This window comes from Chlorocebus sabaeus, chromosome 21, assembly GCF_047675955.1.
Source record: "Chlorocebus sabaeus isolate Y175 chromosome 21, mChlSab1.0.hap1, whole genome shotgun sequence".
Taxonomy (NCBI): domain Eukaryota; kingdom Metazoa; phylum Chordata; class Mammalia; order Primates; family Cercopithecidae; genus Chlorocebus; species Chlorocebus sabaeus.
This window is the reverse complement of record NC_132924.1, coordinates 79,941,351-79,967,354: the sequence shown is the minus strand read 5'-3', so window position 1 is coordinate 79,967,354 and position 26,004 is coordinate 79,941,351. Positions and strand designations below refer to the sequence as shown.

Sequence of the window (26,004 nt, the reverse complement as noted above, 5' to 3'; positions counted from 1 at the left end):
AGAGTCAAATGATGAAAAAATCTGCTGCCCATCGTTGTCATGCTGTAAACTTTGGAAATTCTGCATATATGTAATTTAAAGCTGTGGTATTCAGGTTTTTTCCTGTTGTGAAGTATGAGGGAACATAGGGAGAGAGTGAGCAGAGAGGGGGTGGGGAAGGGGGAAGCAGAGCAGGTTGAGTTGGAACTCCGTTTACTCTTTAAGCAGAGCATGCTACTTTGTTTTATATATTACCTGAGATCTCATTTCAAAAATGGTTTCTCAAAGGTTTTCAAAGTTTGAAGACATATCGTGATGACTACAACAATGGTGGCTGGCGTTTATTGATTCTCCGCTGTGATCTAGGTACTGGGCTAAGCATTCTGAATATTTCATTTAAGTAATCCCAAAAAAACCACAGCAAGTAGGTCTTATTATTCCCACTTTACAGATGAAGAGGCTGATGTTATGAAAGGATGAATAATCATCATAGATGTGGTTATTAAGTAGCAGGTCCAGCATTCAAACTCAAGTTTCTCCACTACAAAGCCCATCCTTTTAACCACCATGTTAAGCCGTATGTGTGCTTAAGGCTCAACGTGTACAGATTCACAGGCGTTTAACGTGTATGCTTAACATGTATGTTTAACAGTACTCCAAAACACGGATACCACACAAGTACAACAAATGTACAAAAGTGTGTTTTTAGTGGGGCACACTGCCTAAACGTTGCTTTAGTAAAAAAGGTATGTGACTTGAGAAACAAGCTTTGGTCACTAAGGATGGAGAAATACTCCAGACTGAGAGGACAGACTGCACAAAGGCTCACTGCAAAGGTTTGTTGCTTTGGGTAGAAGATGCTGATAGGGGGAAGCAAGCTCTCCTTGGCCTCCCCATACTGCAAATCTTCTTGTGAAAGAATATTTTGAAACTTAAAAACAGTAACAACCAAAGAAAGAGAAGTACTGCTGGGATATGACAGGGTGACATGGGCACCAGGGGGTCTATGGGAATGTTGTTAGCAACAGGACAAATGTGCAGTCATTCTAGGAAAAATTACTGGCTAAAAGGAAGAGAACATATATACAAAAAGAAGGAGAGCCGGCTGGGCACGGTGGCTCACGCCTACAATCCCAGCACTTTGGGAGGCCAAGGCGGGCGGATCACAAGGTCAAGAGATTGAGACCATCCTGGCCAATATGATGAAACCCCGTCTCTAGTAAAAATACAAAAATTAGCCAGGCATGGTGGTGCACACCTGTAGTCCCAGCTACTCGGGAGGCTGAGGCAGGAGAATTACTTGAACCTGGGAGGTAGAGGCTGCAGTGAACTGAGATTGCACCACTGCACTACAGCCTGGGTGACAGGCAGGACTCCGTCTAAAAATAAAAAAAAAAAAAAAAAAAGGAGAGCCTGTCAAGGAGGCCAGATTCCTTGTGCATGTCTGATTCTTTAAGTTGCAGTTTATTGCTGGTCTGTTTGTCCGAAGCTAGTTGGATGAACCCCGCTGAGAGGAAAGAAGAAATGAGTGTTTTCCCCGCTTTAAATGGTGAAATTCTTCCAGGGTTTTTTTTTGGAACCATTTCTCTGTTCCAGGAAGTTGTCAAAACATGTGATTTTTAACTTTAAAGAAAAACAGGACTGAAATGTGTCAAGTCCCTGGAAATAGTCTGAAACTCAATTGAGTTTATGCAGAAAAACACACACTAAAAATCACAAGACCATCTGGCCACAGAGATCTCAGTTTCTCTGACAACACCACTGGAACTGTGGGAGGGTAAGTCTTGTAATCACCATATTGAAAATCAGTCCGGAGAACAAACAAGAATAGACAGGTTTCAAAACAATGTATCCTAGTTCCTGTTCTACTGAACTTTAAGGGTTGTGTCATCTCCCAAGGGTAACCCTGGACTCAAGAAGAGCGTCAGGGAAAAGAGAGCAAGTCTGAGATGTGAAATGCAAAGCACATCATGTTTCAGATGCACTAAGGGAGGTGGTTATTTAAGGGGCACCCAAGGCAAATGTACATATAAACTAATTATTCTTTGTCTTTGTTTTGTGTTTGTATTGCTATAATGTAGGTATATTACAGTAGTAGTTACAACTCTTATGAATTATGTTCATTAACGGTATTAATTTTGCCAGTGTTTAATTCTCTTGGGTATTTGAAGTATTTGGTAGTCAAAACTGGATACAGACCAGGAAGGAACGGAAAGCAGGTAGAATGTACACCAAGCTTGTCCAACCCAAATGCAGCCCAGGATGGCTTTTAATGTGGCCCAACACAAATCTGTAAACTTTCTTAAAACATTGTGAGGCTTTTTCTGTAATTTTTTTTAGTTCATCAGCTATCTAGTGTATTTTACGTGTGGCCCAAGACAATTCTTCCAATGTGGCCCAGGGAAGCCAAAAGATTGGACTCCCCTGATCTACACACTCCCAGGGAGATGGACAGACTTATGCAGGAGCTTGTTTACAGGTGAGCAGGAAAAGCTAGAAGTCTTAGCAGAACCTGTAGTCAAACCAACAGATTTCAAATGAAATACTGGGTACTCTGCCTTAAAAAAATGAGATAAGCGCAGGTGGCGCATCAATAATTCACCTGTAACAAAAACCAAGAGAAGCTCACAACCTTTTGTGAGTTCTGGAAAATACGTGTAAAATTTGAGTCTTCTAGCTAAGGTCTTTAATAGACAAATATCTAGTGGCTAACCTGCTCAGCAGACACCCTTCCAGAAAGTCCTCTTTAGTGCCAGCGTCGTCTTGATGTTCCACATTTTCCCATCTCACTGCTTATGAAATATTTCTACTTCTGTTTGGTTTTAGGTGGGAGGATTACTGAGAAGTGTCATTTTGCACTTGGGGAAGGAATGAATGGAAGTGACAGGGAGGAGGTAGGGTTGGCCATGCCAGAAAAGGGTAGGGGTGAAGGCTGGACTGGCCTCCAAGCTGAGTGAGAGGTGAGGGCTGCGGCGTGCTGCAGGTACCATCTGCTTGGGTGCTATTCTCAGCAGGCAATGAAGAAGGAGGTGACTTACCTGAAATTTCTGGAAGTGTAGGCTTGTCTTCTTTCCAGAAGTTCCCATGACGAAGAGGAAGTCAGGGGTTAGCACAAATGGCACTCTCTCTTTATTAATGCCCAGGAAACTTTTGTAATTCCCAAGAATGTGCCCGAAGTCAATATGAAATAGGTTTCCTTAAGAGAAGAAAGTATCTGACATCATTACAGTGGCACAGCACTTTGTTCCTTAAAATATTTCTTTGAGTTGCCTAAAAATGAGCTATCTTGTGATGAAAGTATTTTTTACAATGTTTGTCAGCTTGTGATATTTTTCGTCTTAGCAGGTGTGTGAAAGTCGTAGCCACAAAACATTCTTTGAACCAAGTATGTTTTTGATATCCTTCTGGTGTTCTTTAGATGACAGCCAGATGCTACTATAAAATTCTCATCTCAAAATTATTCTCAGAAACATAAATCAAACTCTCTGGCCAGTATGTCATCATTATCCCTAAGACTCTCTTATGCTCTTTATGTAACTCGGGATAGACTGATGTTTCACGCTGCTTGGGGGCAGGGATATTCGCCCTTTCCTTTTGAGTAGCCATCTATGGCCATACCATCCTGAATGTATCTAAGCGTGTCCAATCTCGGAAACTTGGGCAGCATGATAGAAGCAAATCATTTTGAGTCTCCTTTGGGTCAATTTCTACCTCTACTACTATCACCACCACAATCATCATCATCTTATTTGTTTAGTCCTTTATCATTTCTATTGCCATAAATACATTATCTCTTTTAATTCTCATGGGAAGTAAGCAATCTATCCCCATCTGATGCTTTTTCCAGACTCTACTCTTAAAATGGCTCAAATTCATAGAGAAAAATCTCATGCTTTGGTGGCCACTACTGACTGTTGTCAGAGTGGACAGTGAACCACTAAAGTGGAGTGGGTTAGGGAGATTTAAGGATATCTACGAGTTCTTTCTGTTGCTTCTCTGCAACATCTGTCACTGGTGATCACTCCCACCTTCGCCAGCTTCTGGGATATGACCCTCTCCTAGTTTCCCAGCTGTCGCTCTAACTTTGCCTTCTTAAGACTCATTTCCTGCCTCTTCCTCCTTCACTCACACCTCAGTCCTCAAGTGAGGTGGTCTCTTTAGAGCAGGGGTCCCCAGCCCCTGGGCCATGGACCAGTCCATGCCTGTTAGGAACTGGGCCACACAGCAGGAGGTGAGCGATGGGCAAGTGAGCAACTTCATCTGTATTTACAGCTGCTCCCCAACACTTGAATTAGTGCCTGAGCTCCACCTCCTGTCAGATGAGTGGTGGCATTAGATTCTCACAGGAATGCAAACCCTATTGTGAGCTGTGCATGAGAGAGATCCAGATTGCGTGCCCCTTAGGAGAATCTAATGCCTGATGATCTCAGGTGGAGCTGAGGTGGTGATGCTAGCACTGGGGAGTGGCTGTAAATACAGATTAACATTAGCAGAGAGGTTTCACTGCACAGAGACCATAATAAATCAATTCTTTGCAGACTCATATCAAAACCTTCTCAGTGAGTGGCAACTAACAATTGAGCTGCATCTGGTGGCAGGCTTTACAGTGGCAAGCAAGTTGAAAAAAAAAGTGCACAATGATCCTGAAACCATCCTTGCTCCCCCACCCCTGTCTGTGGAAAAGTTGTCTTCCAAGAAACCAGTCCCTGGTGCCAAAGAGGTTGGGGGCCACCGCTCTAGAGTAACCGAAGCACCAATGTCTCTACACAATGACTTCTAAATATGTGATTCAGTCTTAAACTCCATTTAAAGACTACTCTGTTTGAAAGGAGGGGAACATGGGGAGTTAGTGTTTAATGGGTACAGAGTTTCAGCTGGGGAAGATGGAAAAATTCTGGGGATGAATGGTGATGGTTGTACAACAAGGTGAACATATGTAATGCCACTGAACTGAACACTTAACAGTTAAATTACAGTTAAAATAGTAAATGTTATATATATTTTACCACAATAAAAGTTTACTCTGCACTAAATAAACTCACCTGTCTCTGTGATCATAATATTGTCATTGTGTCTGTCGCCTATTCCAAGAACAAAGGTTGCCACACAGTAGCCTGCACAGGAATAAACAAATCTCTCCACTGCTGCCTGAAACTAATTAAAATGCATTTGAATATTAGTTGTCTTCTAACTATAAAAAGCAACATGAATCTACAAATGACTTCTAAAAAGAGACTATTCTGGAAACCATTTTCAGAGAGCAAGTTAGTTGTGCCAGATTTCATTAGCATTATATCTATGAATTGCCATCTTTCTCATTGCCCTGCTTATATTTTAGGTGAAGATTCAGTGAAGCACAATGGCATGAGGAAGAAACAAGAGTCAAAGGGCAACAGTAATTTAATCAAAGGGTTCACTTCCTCTCCATGCATCGCTTACCAACAACTATACAGAACCCATGGTAATTTCTCCTTCATTTGTGAACAGGTTTTGCTTGTGACCACTAAGAGTATGCTTGGGTTCACAGATCTACATGTATAACAGATTAATAAGTGCTACTCATTATATTTCCTCCCCAAAAGGCTGCTAACCATGCAAATGAGAAGTGCTAATCCTGTGCAGCAGAACTTTAAACGACAGCCAAACAGCCTAACCACACAGCTTGTGAAGGATGGAGCATATGCACTTCCAAGGAATGGTGGAACTGACATTTTCAGCATCCATGATTTACCATTTAGATTAGAGTTCAGCAGTAAATTATAAATTACTTTGTTGTGTATGTTGTATTTCCCAGGTACATAAGAATTTATACATGGTAACTAAATATTTTGGCTGAACAACAAAAATAGCCATAAAAAGTGCTAACAGATTACTTCACAGAACCAAATTTTAAGCAAAGCATGCCTGATAATCAAAAGAGAAGCAAATGCTCATGGAGTCCTGAACTGAGTGCCTCTGTTTCACACAGATGTGCTGTCACCATGGGAGAGTACTTCATTATTTCACAAGTAAAAAATTTCACTAATATGTCAGGAGGCAAGACACTGACAGATTCTTTGAAAACGTGAAGCCACTATTGCTATATAAATGACAACTTGTAAGGAGCCGTTAGACTGGGAAAAAGCATGAGCTCACCTTTTCTTCAGTAGGGGATTTTTCTTTGAGCCAGTGATTCAGGACTTCATCTTTAAATGCTCCCGTGTTGCCCACGGTGCTTTGCTGAATTTTGGCAATTGTTGTGGCGTCTTTCACAATCTCGATCATTCCTATAGAAGGATGCACAGAGTCTGATGGAGACTGGGGGCCAGTGCCTGGCCCAGAGGACAAAAAGCTATGTCTTTGTTGAGTGAAGGGCAGGTTTTTTTTTTGTGTGTGACCAGAGAGCTATTTTCCAGGTCTATGCTATTGGTTTTCTTATGAGGAGTAAAAAGGAAAGAAGGAGGACATGGAAGTTGTGTGGGATATGCTTTCAATATCCCAGAATGACAAGAGGAAAGGGCTGGTTTTGAATAGTAATAAATAAAAGCATTTATATGCTGAGCATATTCTTCCTCAGATGGCAATCTGTGCCTTTTCCTTTTTTAAATTACAGGGTTCAATGTAAATGATTTTGTAGCGTTCTCAGATCAGAAACTTGAATAAACATATGTTTCATTGAAACTAATGGTGAATGTCTATAAAAATACCTGATAGTAGAGTGTGTAATAGCTTTGATAATGTGAATTCTGGAATACTAAAATAAGTGACAGATCTTTCCATCTATTTTTAAATGTTATTTGTGAGAGAAAAGTTTAATATGTAATGAAATGAGTTAACGTTTAGAGGTGGAGAAGGAAAGAGGAGGGAACAAGTTCTTACTAAAATCATTTCCATGTATAGTCACAAGGATCTGAATCATGCATTCATGTATTTTTAATATATCCACATTAAATTGATAGTCACATTCACCAGCATGGACATATTTTCTTCCTTTTCATTAAGATTATGATTTTTCAGTTATTAAATGTCTATACTGAAGGAATTATAATCTTTTCAAACGAGCTGAGTGGTCTATTCATCTCCTGAGGTAACTACATACCTATTTTGTCACCAGTTGAGATGCAACCATATGGCAGGAGGCACAGATCCAAAGATTCAGTCTCCCAAATGGACTCCATGATTCGTAGAATCTGGGCATCAAAAGACAAAAATGTTTATATTTTTTATATATATATATATAAACTTAATATATTTTTCTTCTCCCTTGAAAATAGCAATCATATCTTGTAACACAAAATATAAAAGTAAATGTAAAACACGTAAGTAACAACTGTATGTTTATTGGTCAATCTGGTACACTAAAGTTTCTCTTCTTGTTAATTTTGAGCTTGTTAATTTTGGTTTCCGAAATGTACCTTGGAGAAGAGGATAAATAAATTTCTTGTTTTGTTTTGGTTTTGAAGACGGAATCTTGCTCTGTGGTCCAGGCTGGAGTGCAGTGGTGTGATTTTGGCTCACTGCAACCTCCACCTCCCAGGTTCAAGTGATTCTCCTGCCTCAGCCTCCTGAGTAGCTGGGATTACAGGCACACACCATGATGCCTGGCTAATTTTTTTTTGTATTTGTAGTAGAGATGGGGTTTCACCATACTGGCCAGGCTGGTCTCAAACTCCTGACCTCAAGTGATCCGCCCACCTTGGCCTCCCAAAGTGCTGGGATTACAGGCGTGAGCCACCGTGCTCAGCCAATAAATTTCTTTTGGAGTAGGTTTTAGCTGTGGTTCATCACCTCTCTGCTCAAAATGTTCTGCTCTACTTGTGTCTATTTTACCACAAAACTCTAACATCTTTACACATTATCACTCTAAGGCAACAACCAAAGAGCAGTAACTACAATGATGATAATGATAGCGAATACATACTGAATGCTACTTTATGTGATCCTTGCATTGCCCTATAATGTGGATAAGATTATTATTCCTATTCTACAGGAGAAGGAACAAAGCCTTAAAGAACTTAAATAACTTGCCCTTAGCTGCCAAATTATGCGCCCCAACAAATAAACCAAGTAGGCTGGGCATGATGGCTCACACTTAGAATCCCAGCAATTTTGGCGATTATCTGGCTCATGCCTAGAATCCCAGCAATTTTGACCATTGTCATGGTGTCTTTCACAATCTTGACCATTCCTATAGAAGGATGAAGGGTCTAATGGAGATTGGGGGCTGATGCCTGGCCCAGAGAAGGAAAGGCTATGTTTTTGTTGAGTGAAGGGCCGAGAAGTTTTTGTTTTGACCAGAGAGCTATTTTCTAGGTCCACACTGTTGGTTTTCTTATAAGGAAGAGAAAGAAAAGGAGAAGAACGTGAAAGTTGTGTGGGAGGCTGAGGTGGGAAGATTCATTGAGCCCAGGAGTTTGAGGCCAGCATGGGCAACATGGCAAGACCCCATCTCTACAAAAAATAAAATTTGCCAGGTATGGTGGTGCACACCTATAGTCCTAGCTACTTCAGAGGCTAAGGCAGGAGGATTGCTTGAGCCTAGGAGTTTGAGGCTATAGTGGGCCGTGATTGTGCCACTGTTCTCCAACCTGGGCAATAAAGCAAGACCTTACCTTAAAAAATTAAAAAAACAAAACCATGAAGTAACTAAAGGACAAAGGCAAACTTTCCCTTAAAATGAGAAAACCAACAGAGTAATTTTTGTGTTTTTAAAATGTCCATCTTCAAAGAATTCGAAATATTCTACAGATTTATTTGAAATTTAATAAACTTGCAAAAAGTTTGAAGGATTTCTCTTTTTTTTTTACTAAAATACCTCCTGGGCAATACATAGACCATTCTTGAAATGAAAGCAAAGCAAAGGCAAAGCAAAGGTATTCCTGTTTCTATATTAGAAATAAGTAGGCTGGTCACGGTGGCTCACACCTGTAATCCCTGCACTTTGGGAGGCCGAGGCGGGTGGATCACGAGGTCAGGAAATTGAGACCATCTTGGCTAACACGATGAAACCCCGTCTCTACTAAAAATACAAAAATTAGCCGGGCATAATGGCGGGCGCCTGTAGTCCCAGCTACTCGGGGGGCTGAGGCAGGAGAATGGCGTGAACCCGGGAGGCGGAGCTTGCAGTGAGCCGAGATGGCGCCACTGCACTCCAGCCTGGGCGATAAAGCAAGACGCCGTCTCAAAAAAAAAAAAAAAAGAAATAAGTAAAAACAGAAACTTAGAACTGGAAACATGACCAGTTTTAAATAGGCTACCTTGAAATCAATGTGATTTGTCTACTTTAAATAAATCATATTAAGTATTAGAAATTATTACCCCTACAATACTGACCAACTAGAATCTGGAGAATATTACAGACTTGTGAAGCTAAAGTTTATCTAGAAATGTTAGAAAATATGAAAATAATTAGCACTGATACCTTGACCATTCACCTTCTGCCCTAATAGTACTTCACTCTCGTCACTTACCTGCAGGATTTCTGTGGTGACCTACTTGCTCATCTTCTCTCTCCTTCCCATCAAATCATTGCTTGATTTGTTTATGTGTATCAGAGGAGAGGTATCTAAGAGTGCCTAGAGATGTGCAGACATGTCTATGGGCAGGAATGAAGTGAGTGCTGGGGATAAACATGGCTATTTTCTATGTTATCAAGCTTAGAATGGGGTGTATAAAAAAGACATTAGGTGAGGGAGGTATATCTGGCTACTTGGGAGTGCCAGATATGCATCTTGGACAGAACCATAATGCTCATTAGATTGCATATCTAATAGTCTGCAGCCATATTCCCCAAGTGAAAACTCTCTATTATGTAATATTTGATCACAATTCATCATATGAAAGAAGAGTGTGGGAACAGAGCCAGTAGGAGAAGGCATGTTTTTGATGTAATACAGAATTGTGTTTCCAGATAATTGACAACAATCTTAAAATTAGCATACCTGTAAAATAAGCATGTCTTGGCGCAGATCATCACCATGTTTAAATATAATTCCAATTGTTTCATTTGATAGGGCTGTTGGATCGGCACATTTAAACTCAAGCCACAGTGGTTTTTTCTTGGAGGCCATTACTTTACATTTTTCAATCTGTAAGGAAGCAGTCACATGTTTACCACACACAATGAATAATGAACACACATGGTGGAGACACAAATTCTCTTGCAAAACATCACTATAAACAACAAGGACAAAGCCCTAGTTAGAAAATGATTTTCAATATTTGGGTAAAAATACAGAAGTTGTTTTCACCAAATCTGGAAACTCCATGTGAGAGTGAATTCACAACTCTTAAACCAGTGCCTCTCAAACTGTGCTCCAAAGAACTGTAAGAGTCTTTGGAGGTGCCTAAGAGGTATGGCAGATCTCACCCTCCCCATGCACACAGAGCTCTGGCACTCCTACATCCTCTTTAATGGACAGCAACCTGGCTATTACATTTGTCCTCTAAGATTTATTTTGTAAAAAGAATTCTAATGCTTCCACAATGTCAAAAAAACTATTATTGCAGAATCAGATGCAATAGGCTACATCTAAGAAGATGAAATTTAACAGAAATAAATGGAAAATCTGGCATTTAGGTACAGCATGCCCTCCCCCTAAACCTCATACATCTAAATAAATTCAAGGTAGGGGAAATGTGGCTTGGCAGTCACTCACTTAAACATAAAAAAAGTAGGTGTTTCAGGCAAAGGTGAGTTCACCACAGATCAAAATTGTTATGTAGTCGTTTAAAGAAGCAAACACAGGCTGGGCGCCGTGACTCACGCCTGTAATCCCAGCACTCTGGGAGGACGAGGTAGGTGGATCATGAGGTCAGGAGATCAAGACCATCCTAGCTAACACGGTGAAACCCCGTCTCTACTAAAAATACAAAAACAAAATTAGCCGGGCGTGGTGGTGGGCACCTGTAGTCCCAGCTATTCGGGAGGCTGAGGTGGGAGAATGGCATTGAACCCGGGAGGTGGGGCTTGCAGTGAGCGGAGATCACGCCACTACACTCTAGCCTGGGCAACAGAGTGAGACTCCATCCCCCCAAAAAAAAAAAAAAAAAAAAAAAGAAGCACACACAATTTGAAGCTGTATTAATATGTCATAATTCCTTCTAATCTCTAAATAATGGACAGTGGATAGTGTGTGCTTCTGCTATAAGGCCAGTTTGCTGGTAATTGTATATAAAATTAAACATTCAGGGGAAGAACTTCCTCATCTTTTCACGTGGCTTCACTGCTACGGGAGTTGCCATCCTGCCATAAACAACTAGAAAACTATGAAAAATATATAAAACTCTTTCCAGACATTGAACAAGCAGTGGAGGTCCCTGACCCCCGAGAAAAGGAAGACAAATGAAGTGAACCCTGTAATTGCCCCAGATTACTGCCTGGGGGCTGTTTCTAGGCTACAGCACAGAGGAAAGAAATCCAGACTGAGCCCAGAGTCCAGCAGTCTAAATTACTGTAACTGAAGTCTTGGAGAGGAGAAAAAAGAGGCAACAGAAAAAACTGGTTGAAAAATTTCCAAATTTGATAAGACTATAAACTCACAAATTCAAGGAGCTCCATAAACTCCAGTAGGCTAAACACAAAGGAAACCCATACCAGGGTACATCATAATCAAATTGCTGAAAACCAGAAATAAAAGAGAATCTTAAAAACAGTCTGGGGGAAAAAAAAGACATATTATGCAGACAGAATCAAAGATAAGACTCATCATCAGAAAATATGCAAGCCAGAAAAAAATGCTACTGCAAGAAAAAAACCAGTTAATCTAGAATTCCATATTCAGGGAAAATATTTTTCAAAAATGAAAGCAGAATAAAAAGTGTTTCAGATAAACAAAAGCTGAAAGAATTTATTGTCAGCAAACTTGCAGTAAAAAAGATGTTAGAAGCTCAAGGAAATCCAGACCTATATAAGGCAATAAAGAGTAACAAAAATGGTAAATATGTAGGTAAATAGTTAAAAATTATTTCATCTATTAAGTCTGTGAAGTCTATTTTTTAACTGTTTAGGGCAAAAATAGTAACGTATTGTGCCATTTATAACATATGTAGAAGTTAAAATCATAATAAAAATAATGCAAAGGATGTGCGGGTTAATGGAAGTATACTGTTGCCTGTATAAGCACATGTATATGAAGTGCTTTGTTATTTAAACAGAATCAAGAGTGTGTGGTATTGATGTAAGGACAGACATTTAGATCAGTGGAAGAAGAACAGAGAATCTAGGTGTAGACCCACACATATATGGTCAGTCGATACTTGACAAAGGTGCCAAGGTAATTCTCCAGGAAAAACAAAACAAAACAAAACAGTCTTTTCAACACATGGTGCTGAAAAATCTGGATATTCATGTTAAAAAGTGAACTCTGACCTTCACCTCACACTGTACACAAAAATTAACTCAAATTGGATTGCAGACTTCAATGTAAGAATTAAAACCATAACCCTTCTAAGAAAAAATATCTGCCACATTGAGTTAAACCAGAATTTCATAACCTTGGCACTGTTGCCATTTTGGGGTGGATGGTGTTTGTTCTGGGGGACTATCCTGTACCTTGCAGGGTATTCAGCAGCATCCCTGGCCTCTACCCACTAGATGCCAGTAGCATTCTCCCAGTTATAACTAACCATCAAGAATGTCTTCAGACATTGCCAAATGTGGCCTTGGCAGACAAAGGGATTACCCCAAGCTGAGGCACTGGATTAGATAGATTTCTTTTTCATTTTTTTTGAAACAGGGTCTCACTCTGTAGCCCAGGTTGGAATGTAGTGGCACAAACACAGCTCACTGCAGTATCAAACTCCTGAGCTCAAGTGATCCTCCCACCACAGCCTTCCAAATAGCGGGGACTATGGCACATGCCACCATGCCCGGCTATTTTTTAAATTTTTTATAGCGATGGAGTCTTGCCATGTTGCCCAGTCTGGTCTCATACTCCTTGCCTCAAGAGATCCTCCCGCCTTGGCCTCCCAAAATGCTGGAATTACAGGTGTGAGACACTGTGCTAGGCCTACACAGATTTCTTAGATAAGACACTAAAAGCACAAACCATTTAAGAAAAAGTTGCAAATTTGACTTAATCAAAATTTAAAGCTTCTGTTCTTTGAAAGACACTTCTAAGAAAATAAAAAGGCAAGTCACAGACTAACAGAAAATATCTGTAAGATGTATATCTGATACAGAATTTGTATCCAGTTTATATAAGTAACTCTCATAAATAAAAATAAGGGCCAGGCGCAGTGGCTCACTTCTGTAATCCCAGCACTTTGGGAGGCCGAGGTGGGTGGATCACAAGGTCAGGAGATTGAGACCATCCTGGCTAACACAGTGAAACCCCATCTTTACTAAATATACCAAAAAAAAAAAAAAAAAAAAAAAATTAGCTGGGCATGGTGTTGGGCGCCTGTAGTCCCAGCTACTCGGGAGGCTGAGGCAGGAGAATGGCATGAACCTGGGATATGGAGCTTGCAGTGAGCTGAGATCATGCCACTGCACTCCAACCTGGGCAACAGAGTGAGACTCCATCTCAAAAAAAAAAAAAAAAAAAAAAAGGCAACCCAACTAAAAAACTGGTGAAATATTTGAATGGAAAATTTTCAGAAGGTACTCTAATGGAAAATGAGCACATAGAAAGACACTCAACCTCATTATGGAAATGCAAATAAAAACAATAGTGAGATATCACTTCATACTCATTTGAATGACTAAGATTAAAAAGACTGATAATAACAAGTGCTTGCTAGGATGTGGAACAACTAGAACTCATGGTATACATTGCTGGAATTTAAATAGTACAACCACTTTGGAAAAATGGGTATCTTGTAAAATTGCGCACACACACCATCTGACCCAACTACCCCACTGTTAAACATTTATTCAAAAAATGAATGGAAAATAAACTGTGGTATATCCATACAAGGGACTACTACTCACTCATAAAAAGAAACAAATTACTGATACATACAATAACATGAATGAATCTTAAAAGCGTTATGGAAATTAAAATAATTCAGATATAAAACTATGTACTGTATGATTCCTCTTAATAAAAGTCTAGAAAAGGCATTTGATGATAGAAAGTAGATCTGCTGCATTTGCAGAGAGAGTGGGAGGAGAAAAGGGATTAACTGCAATGGAACATGACAGAACTTTTTCTATAACATGTCTATGGAAATGTTCTAGATCTTGATTGTGGTGGTGGTTATATAATCGTATACATTTCTCAAAACTCACTGAATTCTATGTTTTTTCTTTTTGAGATGGAGTCTTGCTCTGTCACCCAGGCTAGAGTGTAGTGGTGCGATCTCGGCTCACTGCAACCTCTGCCTCCTGGGCCCCAGTTCAAGCAATTCTCCTGCCTCAGCCTCCCTAGTAGCTGGGATTACAAGAATGTGCCACCATGCCCAGCTAACTTTGTTTTGTATTTTTTAGTAGAGACAGGGTTTCACCATGTTGGCCATCCTGGTCTTGAACTCCTGACCTTGAACTGTGCCTGTTCCCTGAATTCTACATTTTAAATGGACAATTTTTATTATATACAAAGAGTATCTCAAGCTGATTTAAAAAATATGGAAGGGAAATTATCTGGTGTTGAGGCTTTCATAACCAGTGATTAGACAACGGCTTATGAGAAACCCATCCAGAGACTCTCCAGCTTCCCTGTCTATGCATAAACATTAGGTTTTAAGTACTGGGCCCCAGCAAGCATGTTAGACATCTTCAAGACATAAAGACCACATGGAGACATCCAAGTGATACCTACTGCCAGCGCTCCTGCTTTCAGTCCAGGATCATATGGAACTCTAAAGCTTTTGGGGAGTTGAGAATTCTGCAGGTTTTCAAGTTTTTGTTTAAGTTGTGAAATAACTGTAATTGTCAAAAGTACACAAGAGTTATGTGAGTTCAAGAAATCATCAATATTATCTATTACATTTCCTGAGAACACACTTATTCATAGCATTCTATATATTTGTTCTGGTATAGAGCAGGAGAAAAGTGGGTGGGCCCTGCCTTTGAGGAACTAACCATATGAGGTGGTAAGATACATTGGGCTTAATGTGAGCAACATAACCATGTGCACATACTACAACAGGGGACAGAAATATGTGAATATATGTGGGATAACACATAGACACCAACACAATCCAAGTAGAGAAGGATGCTCTGAGGGTAATGCTAAGGAATGAATACTGTAGTTTTCTTTCCAGCACGTTAAACTTTAAACTACCATCTGATTTGAGGAACAGACATTTGAGGAAAATAATAAATGGAATTTGGTTAGGGTTCTGTAATTTCTTTTCAGAAGAGGAAGTTAGGTTCTGTAGAGAAGTAGAGAAGATGGATGTGACAGCCTCAAAATTCCAAAGGCAAAATATGTGAATTAAAAATTACTGGATAACTGACAGAATGAGGGTCAGTACAAATGTTTTCCTTTCTTAAGATACAAATGAAATATTATTATTACCATTATCATTTTTAGGAGGAAGCATTGTAAGAATCAGAGGGAGAAAGACATTTTAAATTTTCAGGAGTTTAAAATACTGGTTGAGTACATGAAGTCTCTATGTAATAAGCCACAGTGCTAGGTCTAGGTATGTAAAAATGGAAACGAGATATTCTCTAGATTCAAGGTTCATACAGTTTACCAGACTAGGAAGATATGTTAAAGACTTTAATGTAGTATCAATCAAAATCTACAGAATTACAGAGAAGGAGTGATTAATTTTCCTAGGGCAGGAGCAGGTTTTCTTAAGGTAGGGATAAGATATTGGAAACGGCTTGAGAGAGAATGTGGGGTGTGTGTGTGTGTGTGTGTGTGTGTGTGTGTGTATTACCTTTACACACACACAAACAGACACAGATACAGAGTCATCTCTTGGTCTCTGTAAGGATTGGTTCCAGGACCTCCTGCAGATATCATAATCCATGAATGCTCAAGCCCCTGATATAAAATGGTGTAGTATTTGCATGTAACCTATGCACTTCCTCCCATATACTGTAAATCATCTCTAGATACCTATAATATCTGATAAAATGTAAATGCTAAGTAAATAGTTGTTATACTGTACTGTTTAGGGAATAATGACAAGAAAAAAGTCTGTACGTGTTCAGTGCAGATGCAATTTTTTTCCAAATGTTTTCTATCCGTGCTTAGTTGAATTTACAGATGTTGGGCCACAGATAGGGAAGAATGAATGTATCTCTATATATTACTTTGAGATATATAGATGAAGAAATGCCAAAACATTAAAATAGCCTCTCAAAAATTCATCATTTTATAAGACTGAAAACTTGAAAACTATATGTGCATATTCAGAGATGTGAAGAAAAAGGTAAAGATTTGGAAATATCTAATCTTTGTGTATGCAACTGGTTTTAAAAAATACATCTTACATCTGCATAATGCTAGTTAATTTTTCAGAGTTAAGAATATGTAAATATATAGTTAAAAATTATGAACTTGTAAAAGGAGAACTTTAAATTTGTTTACTCCATGCAGACAGAAGACTCAAAAATGTGTTCTTGGTGCCTTCAGGAGGATGCAACTTGGATTCCAGGAAGAAAAAGAATTATAGGAACAATGGCATTTGGAGACGAAGGCATTTGGAAAGAGAACCAAGAAAATATAGCCACCATACCTTGGGAACTGACGTCATACTTTTCAGCAGAGAGTGATTTAATATCAAGGGTGACTTTTTGTAACATCTCGATTACTTGGACTTGTTGGGTAAAGTCGTGCAGCATGGCTGTGCCACAGCCCCTCAAATAGGCTTCCAGAATCACGGCGAACCTCTGCTGATAGTGTCTGGACTGGGCTATCTCACTTCTCAAGAACCAAAACAAAAAGTGACCAATTCTTTTGTTCTGAGGGCAGGTACAAGAAAGTTGAAATTATTATGACTAATGCTTTAGGTCTACCAGTCAATTCTTGGCAACTTAAAATGTCATGCTATTATCAAAATGGAAGAACTTACTCTTAAACCACGCTTCAGCAGAAATCTGGCAAGGGCACTATCATGGTATGGTTCAAATTTCACAGCCTAAAGGAAGAACACATTGGCATTTGTAGGACTGTATTCTACGTTGTTGAATCAGGGAAAAGGAAATGGAGAACTGGTGCTCTGCTTTAGTGGGACTTCATGGCTAGAAAGATGAAAATCTTAACAGTCACTTAAGTTTAATTCTGTCTTTTAGAGGACACTTAGGACCAGACTGAACCACTTGACTTAAGATCATAGAGCAACCGATGATATAACTGGGATTAGAGGCTGAAACTCTTGACTCACAGTCATGTGCTGTTGATAAATTCAAAGGTGAAGAGGTGAGGGAATTTGCTCTAATTAGGTCTTACTGGTTTTGTTGGAGGGGTAGAGGGGAAAGATGGAGACACTGTAACAAATCTATAAAGTGGTAGGTAAGAGAGGATGTGAGAAAGAAAATGGACAGTGGACATATAGTATAATACACATAAGGAGAAAAATATTTGTTAGATGAAAAGATCCTAAAAGCCCTATAGCCTCTCTTTTTGGCATCTTACTGGCAAGTCACTGAACTGTCTCACAGGTTCTTAACTACAAGTAAACAGTGGGTCTAGATCAATCCACATAGAGCAAATCACTACCCCCTGCCACACTGTGGTGTGTACAGAGCTTTCTGTCTAAAAGTCCCTGATTTTACGTTTTCTTAGGTATAATTTGATCTTCATTTTTAGTGTTTAGTAATTTTCATATCACTTGGCTGATGTTAGAGAATATTGACTTAGTACAGCTCTATTACTGAAGAGGAAGAACTGATAAAATGTAAAAAACACAATTAAATTTTGTGAGTGCATGGGTATTTGTTTCAGTGTTCTCTGTGCTTTTCTGTAAGTTTGAAATAGTTCGTAACTTTAAAAGCAGCAACATTAACATTGTTCAGATTATTATAAAAGCATATATAAAGTTAGAGGATAGATATCATATGTAAACATGAAGAGAGACTTAATATTAAATATCTCAGAGTATGCACTTTATGAATAGAAATGGTGTATCCTTTTTTCTAGGAACGGAAGAAATTCCCATTCTAGTTTATATTTTAGGAACTGGAGGCTCCTTGGAAGGATTTACAATTCTTCCTCTGGTTTTCCAGTTTGGACATGATCAGTAGTGACTTCATCATGTTTCAATTATACAAGTTTTTACAAAAATTCTTTTCAAAGTTATGGTCAAATAGGTGCCACCGTAGCTGCATCAAAGGCCTTAATTCTGAGAATGTGGTCTTTTAGCCACCAGTACTCATTTTCGCAATGTTTTAAGTTTCTAACCCAGATGTGAGTCTTTCTGACCTTCTTCAGGTTTCACTTCTGTAAAGACAGTGCAGAACTCAACTAGGAGACCATTTTGATGAGGAATGAGTCATTTAGCCATAGCTGAAAATGTCTCAAGTAGTTTTACAAATGACTACTCTTCTTCAGATTTAAGACCACAAATTCAATGTTAATATTATGTATTGACCTCTTCCATTTAACACATTTCTAAAAAGAAGATTATTCATTTTCCAGCTTTTTAAAGTTTACTTGTGAACATGACAATGAAAAATAATTCATGTTAGCCTCAGGATTTGCAACAGAGCTCATTCAAGTTTGTTTCATGTTGTTTTTCTTATGGAGAGCTAGAAAACTGAAGACTATTTAATTATTCTAAAATTCTTTAGTGTTATACAAATATCTGAACTAGTGAAAAAACTACTGAATATATTTAACGGATGAAAACAAAGCCAAATGTAATGTTTCAAGTATCTGACTAACAGGAAGGTGAAGATTGAGAGTTAAAGTTGAGGCTATCCAAAATGCTTATCAGAAAACTCCAGAACTTCCTATAAATACAGAGAGTGATTAGACAGTTTAGTGTGTAATATTTAGCCTGGCTACTCCTAAAGATCTCAGGTCAAACATCACTTACTCAGAAATGTCCCTGGGACCCTTAATCAAAATTAAGTGTACCTTGGACCCCTGGACTGTTTTCTCATAATACGGTATAGTTTTCCCGAAAGTATTTGTCACAATTTGGTATTAAACATGTGTTTGTGTGTCTACTCATTTAATGCCAGTCTTCTCAGTACATGTTGTTGAATTAATGAATGAATAGGTCTGTGCTCTAAAATAGCACTTCTATTCAAATTCCTTTACTTCCTTTCCCTTGTCAAGCAGTACAATATGAATTGAGAACCGCTAAAGTGAGCAGGGGAACTGTTCCCCCTTCTTTCTTTAACTTCTTAGCTAAATCTTAGAAAAATCACTTGTCCTCTCAGGATCCCAAGGAACATCATGAGAAACAGAGTAGAAATACATACAGTCCTGTACCTACCTATCTGCAGAGAGGAGCTTTCAAGATTCTACCCAGATATGAGATATTATTCTGTGAACTGTAATAGACATAGACAGAGAGTAAGACCTTTTATCTCTAGTCCCAGAATCCTGACACCAGACTGACGAAGGATATGGTGGTGGATTTGTGAAGGGTTTTAGGTAGTGAAAAGAGCAGGATTTGGAGGCAGACCTCCTGGGTTTGAATTCTGGTCTGCCTCTTTCAAAGTATGTGATCTTGGGCACATTACTTAGCCTCTTTGTACCTCAGTTTCCTCATGTAAAAAGTGCAAATGTTAATTTGACCTCCATCATAGTTATTGAAAGAGTTAAATGAGATAATACACTGAAAGCATGTCAGTCACTTGGAGCCTTGGCACATTAAGTGGAATCTATCATTAAAATAATAAATGAGAACAAAGTATTCCCACAGGGCCAATTCTCCTAAAAACGTGAAGTACTAATGTCTGCAAAACGCTTGTCGGCAAACCCTCCAAGACAGTAAAAATGTACATGCAACAGTTTACTACTTTTTGAGGTGGCTTCATCAGATCTACTTTGGCCGATGATGAAGCTCTGAACAAAGGGCATTTGATGACAACTGAATGGGGTACCTGTGCATATGCAAATAAATTCCTTTTGAGAAGGCTTCCATTGATAACACCAACATCCCCTACCTGCACCAACTGTAGAAGGTAATGCAGAACATCGTCGTCCTCCAAGCTCTCCAGTTTCTGAACTGCAATGGCTCTTACATTTTCATCTGAGAAGTTGCAGTCCAGGAGCTGCATTGTTAACCCAACATCCAAAGCACTTTGATCCCAGACTTCCCTTCTGGCCAACAATTGGTATGTTTTGGCCACAATTTCTTGCTGTCCCCATTTCACTGAACTAAATAGCTTAGGATATGCTTTTGGGTGCTTAAGGCTTTCATATCTAAAGTGCCAGAGCAATTCTTTGTCCTCTGCTGTGAGAGGGTTAAGTGGATCAGTGGCTATGATCGCCTCCAATTGCTTGCGAAGCTGGTTGGGCATTTCTGCTCGAACCCGGTCCCCTTCCGGGTCAGGGGTGGGCTGATGCTTAGGCAGGGCTATCGGGTGGCAGTAATTGTCCAGAAGAATGGAGATGGACATTGAGTTCTCCTTGTCTGGGTTAGTTGCAGATGTGAGTTTGTCAGCACTGAAGCTTCCTTGGTCTTCTCCCTTCCCGGATATCTGCCACATGTGGAGAACGTATTCTCCACGGCGCAGAAGGAACCGGTGGTCTATCAGCAGCAGGTTCACATAATAGAGAAGCTGAACTTTGCCCTTGGACTCAGAACTGGGGGACTCTGCAGAGGCCTTGCTGGACACTGCTGGAGCTTTACCACAGTAGATCTGGAGGTTCAGTAGAGCTCCTTTGGGCAAGTCTTTGATTTTGATACTGAACTCAAGCCACACATTCCAGAGCACCTCCTCTGTGAAGGGTTTGGGGCTGGTTCTCCTTTGGCAAAGGACTTGCTGCCCATGCTGGATGTTTGCCTCTACAAAAACTGTGAGGTCGGTGTTCCGGGGCAGGACAGGGATATCAATGCCTCTGATCTTGACCCTGAACTTGCGGTCGCAGTCCCACAGGGACACGGTGAACACACTCTCGTGGTCCTTGCCGTGGATAGTCAGCTGCTCATGGTAGCCGGTGACTCCCGTGCAGTCATCCACCAGCGGCCACTCTTCCTTCCTTACCTCGTCTAGGGCCGGGTCTGGAGGCGTGTCCAGTACCAGGTGAATTTCTTCTCCGTTCTTGAGGCAGTGCCTCACCCACTGGAAGTTTTTGATGGGCGTTTCGCCCACCAGGTACTCATCCCGGCCACAGACGCGCAGCACAAAATCCTGTTCGCTTTGGCTTTCAGGAATATCCATCAGAGATTTCTTCTTGGCCATCTTGGTGAAGAAGCTCTGCAGGATGGTTCCAGGGGTGTCGTCGGGCGAGACTTTAATGGTCTGGCTGGTGGTGCTGCGGTGAATGACGATGAAGATGCAGTTGTTGGCAATCTTCTTCCACAGGTACTCCGGGAGGGGCTTGGACGTCACCCAGGGGTGCATGGCGTAGAGCCTCGGGTCGCGACTGGCCACCTCCGCCATGCGCGGCGTCACCAGGCCGCGGCGCGTGAACTCCAGCTCATCGTCATGCACGTTGCTGACGTCGGTGACATCATAGCCAATCAGCGCGGTGAGCTGCCGCTGGAAGGCCTGCGACTCCTCAGAGGGCGGGCGCCGCTGCACCAGGTGGATCTGGCCCGGGCTCCGGTGAGTGGCCTTCCAGTAGCGCAGGCAGTCCAGAGTCTGCACCACCTGGTACTTGTCGTAGATCTCGTACCACTGCCCCTTCTTCTGGTAGAGCAGGAGGAAGTGGTCCGGCCCCAGTCGGTGGTAGAAGTCCGACGCCACGCTGGTCTCCAGCGCTCGCAGCCACACCTGGGCCTTCATCTGCTCCACGTTGCCGTGCCCCGCCACATGCAGCAGCGCCGTTTCGGGGCTCTTGCATTTGCGCTGGCTGGTGGGCAGCACGAACTCGATGGGGATGAGCTCCATGGAGGAGAGGCTGGCCGCAGCACTGCGCGGCTTCATCCTCCGGCGCCTGCGGCAGTTGTCCTCTCTCAGCACCACGGGCTGTTCATAGTTCTCCAGCTCCATGCCCTACGCGACCTGGGAGCGGAGGGACACAGGAATATGTCACAAGAAAGGCACTTTCCCTTTATATTTTCTGGTGAGATGAGGAAAGAGGAGGTGTAGGCGGCGTACATGTGTGCAGGGACCCAGAGGGACCAAGTATTTTAAACTGGAAGCACTACAGCCCTTCAGAGCATGGGCTTTGGAGTCGGGCCCATGAGGCCTGGTCCAGCCACTTACTTTCTGGGTGATTTGAGCTGTTTAATCTCTGATCCTGTTTCTCATCTCTCAGACAGGTTAGTAATGAATGTCCCAGAGGGAGAGTTAAATAATACTTGTTCAATATAGGTGACGGGTATATGGGGGCTTATTGGTCGTTCTACTTCTGTATACTTTGAAAATTTTAAAGAGGTGGGTAAAACACTCAGCCAGCACAGTGCATGACACATTATAATGGCTGAGAATGGAAATTGTTCTTAAACATACTGAAACATAGATGACTAAAATAGTACAGTTAAGGATCAAGTCCTAGTTTACAAGGTGCAACATGAGATGCCAAAAAACCTCACTTTGAAAACAGGCCTTTAACTTACTTCCTCTTTGTTCAGTCTCACACTTCTTGGAACCCAGACACTTCACCCAACCTTGCTTCACGTTGTCTGTTTTCAAACTGCCTGGACCCACGATCTACTCCCTAATAAATTTCCTGTCACTTGGTTTCATCTTTTATTCTTTCTAATTAGGAAAGCAAGTCATTTCATTCGTAAAGCTAAAACATGTCGGAATTAGTAAAGTTACAGTCAAAACCATTTGCAGATATGTAAAATTTTGAATCACTGAATTTGTCAGCATTGTGGCTGTCATTGCTATATTAGGTCAGTATCTTAGAAGAATCACCCAAGCCTGTACTCTCCCAATAGGAACATGTAGGTAATTTTAACATTGTTTAATTAATTAATTTAAATTAATTTCATCTGTCTCTGCTTAATAGTGGAAGAGCCACAGGATGGAAGGCAGGATTTCTGGATTCCAGTGACCTTCTGTTTAGACCCCCAATCATTTAACTTCTTTTTTACTCTAATATTTTCATTTTTATAACACAAATTCACAAATTTATTCTCATTAACTTACTCTTTCCACAGAATTCAATAAGTACCTACCCTTCACAAAGCACTTAAGTATAAATGGAACATACTGCAATATGAAATCCTTCAAATAATTATTGAAATTTGAAATGTATTAACATTGAAAGATTAATAGGTATTTGCTTTTAATATTTAGTATCACTACATTGTAATATATTATATTCTAAACAAGAATCAATCACTGAAAGAAAAAAAGTTTCAGAAAATATCATTTACTCTCTTAAATAACTAATGTTAGACTCAAAACTACATTATTTCCTTAAGAAATAGTGGAGCATTTGATGTGTACCAAAAAGGAGAGCTTGATAAAAAGATAAGAAAGACACATTTCATTTGATCCAAACTTATGTTCAAATCTTGGCTTAACTTTAAAGCCAATATTCCCTCTCTTAAAATATGAAGTTATACTTAGTAAGTGAAACCAACTGTCCCAAAGAACTGTCTCTTGTGGCTTAAAACATTCATTTTGGTCTTTTGCTACATTATAGAATAACTAACAAGAGAACTGTAAGATACATTGATGTTGACACTAACTTGAAATAAAACATGTCCAAATTTAGGCAGCATATAAATATACAGCAATAACTTTTGCCTCAGTGATACCGAACGATCTTATAAGATGCAGAGGAAAACAGGCTAATACTCACTGGTTTCCTTCATGGCTGAGGCCATGACACTTTCCCCTTTTATGAGAAGATGTTGGAAATACAGTAAGTATGGTAATCTTGAAGTATGCACTTGTAGGAATATGAAGCCTGGCCACCGTGCCCTCCCTTTTCCTCCCAAAACAAAAACAAAAATCTGATGCACCTGCAAAACTATTGCCGGAACCTTGTGAATATCCACAATACAGGTTGGACTAGACAATGAAACACGGACATTCGGTGGTAGTATCATCTCGAGAACCGACAACAGTTCCAGATAAAAATAATCTAGCCAAGGAGGAAGTGCCACTATTCCGAGTCAGACCCAACAAAGAGCAAAAAATAGAAGGAAGCAATACCTGATAAAGCAGCGGAGGCGATGATGCTGAAGGATCATTTGTTTAATTTTTAAAAACAAAACAAATTCAGACCTACCCAGTGTGCCTCTAAATTCTTCCGCTTTTCTGGGGCTCCCTTCATATCCAGATGCAGAGGAAGTGTTGCAGTTACCAGGAAGGAAGTTTTAACCAAGTTGATTATACGTGTGATTGCTCATTTTAAAAGTGTCAGAAATGCATTTCCTGTTTTAGCATAGAGAGAGAGGGTAAGAGTATGAGACTAAGCAATGTTTACCATGGTTTTTCTTTCTTTTTTTCTCTTTGAACTAATTTTTCAAAAATTGTGATACTGAGACGAAATGACATAAATCCAAACCAAAATTACCCATTATGAGACATAAACATATGAAATATCTTTGTAGCTAGTTCTAAGTAAAAGAAAAGGTTTAAGAGCCACAGTATTAAGTGTCCTATTAAGAAGACTTTTACCAGTCAAATTAAACTCATTTCCCTCCTGGGAATTCAAAAGAATCCTTGTTCGTACACACTAACTGAGGAGTGGGGAAAGAGAAACCTAGTCATCTTGAGGACTAAGTTATCCAGCTGAAAATTTTTAAAGGCACGGTCTCGGAGCTCACTTCCTTAGCTTGGTGAGAGCTTTGTCTATTTTTTCAGAGCATTTGGGGCCTAAAATATCACTGGCTGAAGCTGAAAGCACTGCAGCATGTGCATGGTGTGTGTATATAAATGTGACATACTGCAGTAAGTAACCCTTCAAATAATGGTTGAAATGCTAAAAGTATTAAAATTGAAAGAGGAATAAAAAGGTATTTTGATTTTAATACTTAGTACCACCACATTGTAATATGTTATATTCCAAACAAGGATCAACTACTGAAACAAAAATTAATGATTCAGAAAATATCCTGTGTTGAGGATGGAGCCTTATTGTCAGCAATGATTGATTAATTGACTGTAGACAAAAGAGAAGGAGGTTGCTTGGTATCGTGGGGACATTGGGGAGCTGAACACTGTTACAGCATCAGACAGGGTCCATCCTGGGAGTTGGCTCCTGATGCCTATGGGAGTAGAGAATGCATAGAAAAGCCATCCTAAATCATTTTTAGAGTAGCTTTGTATCTTCCAGGTGACCTCAGTTCTTTCCAGAACCTCCAAGCATCCTGAACCCGCGCCCCCTCTCCTCCATCTGAGAGTTCCCTACACAAGAGTTCATCCTCCAACCGGGGTGTTCAGGGACTCCAGCTGAGCTTCAAGGGCAGCAGATAGAATGGAGGTGGCCTCACAAGTCTCTTGGAAGTATATAATTAAGAATTCCTCTGAATTACTCTGATACTGATATAAATGATTGATTTGACTCATCTCCTTTTACATATGTCCCTTGGGTTTTAACTTTTAAATAGCACTCTAATAGTTGACATCAGCAGGCAAATAATTTATTTCAAAGGCTGCCTCCCAAATATTTAGAGGGGGCTTATCAGCTTCCCAAAGTATATTCCTATGTAGGAATACTCCCTTAGGAGGCTGGCAGCTTTAGAAGCGTCAAGGCTGGCCTTCTTGGTTGGTCCTGAGGTAAGATCAAAACACCGCAGCCACCAAACCATGATGTGAGAGCTTGACAAGCTGTGTTTTACCCAGAGTGTGTGGGAGGGTTCCTGGGGGTGGGTGGAGTGGGAGGAGGTTTGAGGGTGGGAGGGCTGACCTCAAAGGGATCATGAGCTTGGCCAGCTCTGTTCCCCCGACCATTCAACACATTCCTTCCCTGTCCTGGCTCAGTCACTTCCAGGGGGCCAGGTCCCAATCTGGCACTGCACATGCACACGCACACCCTACATTATTCCAGAAACACGAGAGTCAGCCTCTTGGCCCTGCCTGCTTCTGAAGGAACTATTCAGCTAAGTTTGATTAGG

General features: G+C 40.4%; 1 protein-coding gene across 6 annotated transcripts in view; it reads right to left on the bottom strand.

The window, feature by feature from the left end:
• PIK3CG (phosphatidylinositol-4,5-bisphosphate 3-kinase catalytic subunit gamma) overlaps positions 1 to 24,222 on the bottom strand; it is a 40,704-nt gene extending 16,482 nt beyond the window's left edge. Inside the window, exons 1-10 of one of the 6 annotated variants that reach the window (XM_007982521.3) lie at positions 24,174 to 24,222; positions 19,979 to 21,985; positions 16,933 to 16,998; positions 16,597 to 16,822; positions 14,721 to 14,824; positions 9,900 to 10,046; positions 7,058 to 7,148; positions 6,115 to 6,245; positions 5,022 to 5,133; positions 3,018 to 3,175 (exon numbers count right to left, since the gene is read on the bottom strand). In XM_007982521.3, coding sequence (XP_007980712.1) covers positions 3,018 to 3,175; positions 5,022 to 5,133; positions 6,115 to 6,245; positions 7,058 to 7,148; positions 9,900 to 10,046; positions 14,721 to 14,824; positions 16,597 to 16,822; positions 16,933 to 16,998; positions 19,979 to 21,973 — 3,030 coding nt within the window. In that variant the 5' untranslated portion in view covers positions 21,974 to 21,985; positions 24,174 to 24,222. The other 5 variants (XM_007982519.3, XM_007982520.3, XM_073009242.1 and 2 more) reach the window with 5 other exon arrangements.
• Positions 24,223 to 26,004: the final 1,782 nt, after the last annotated feature.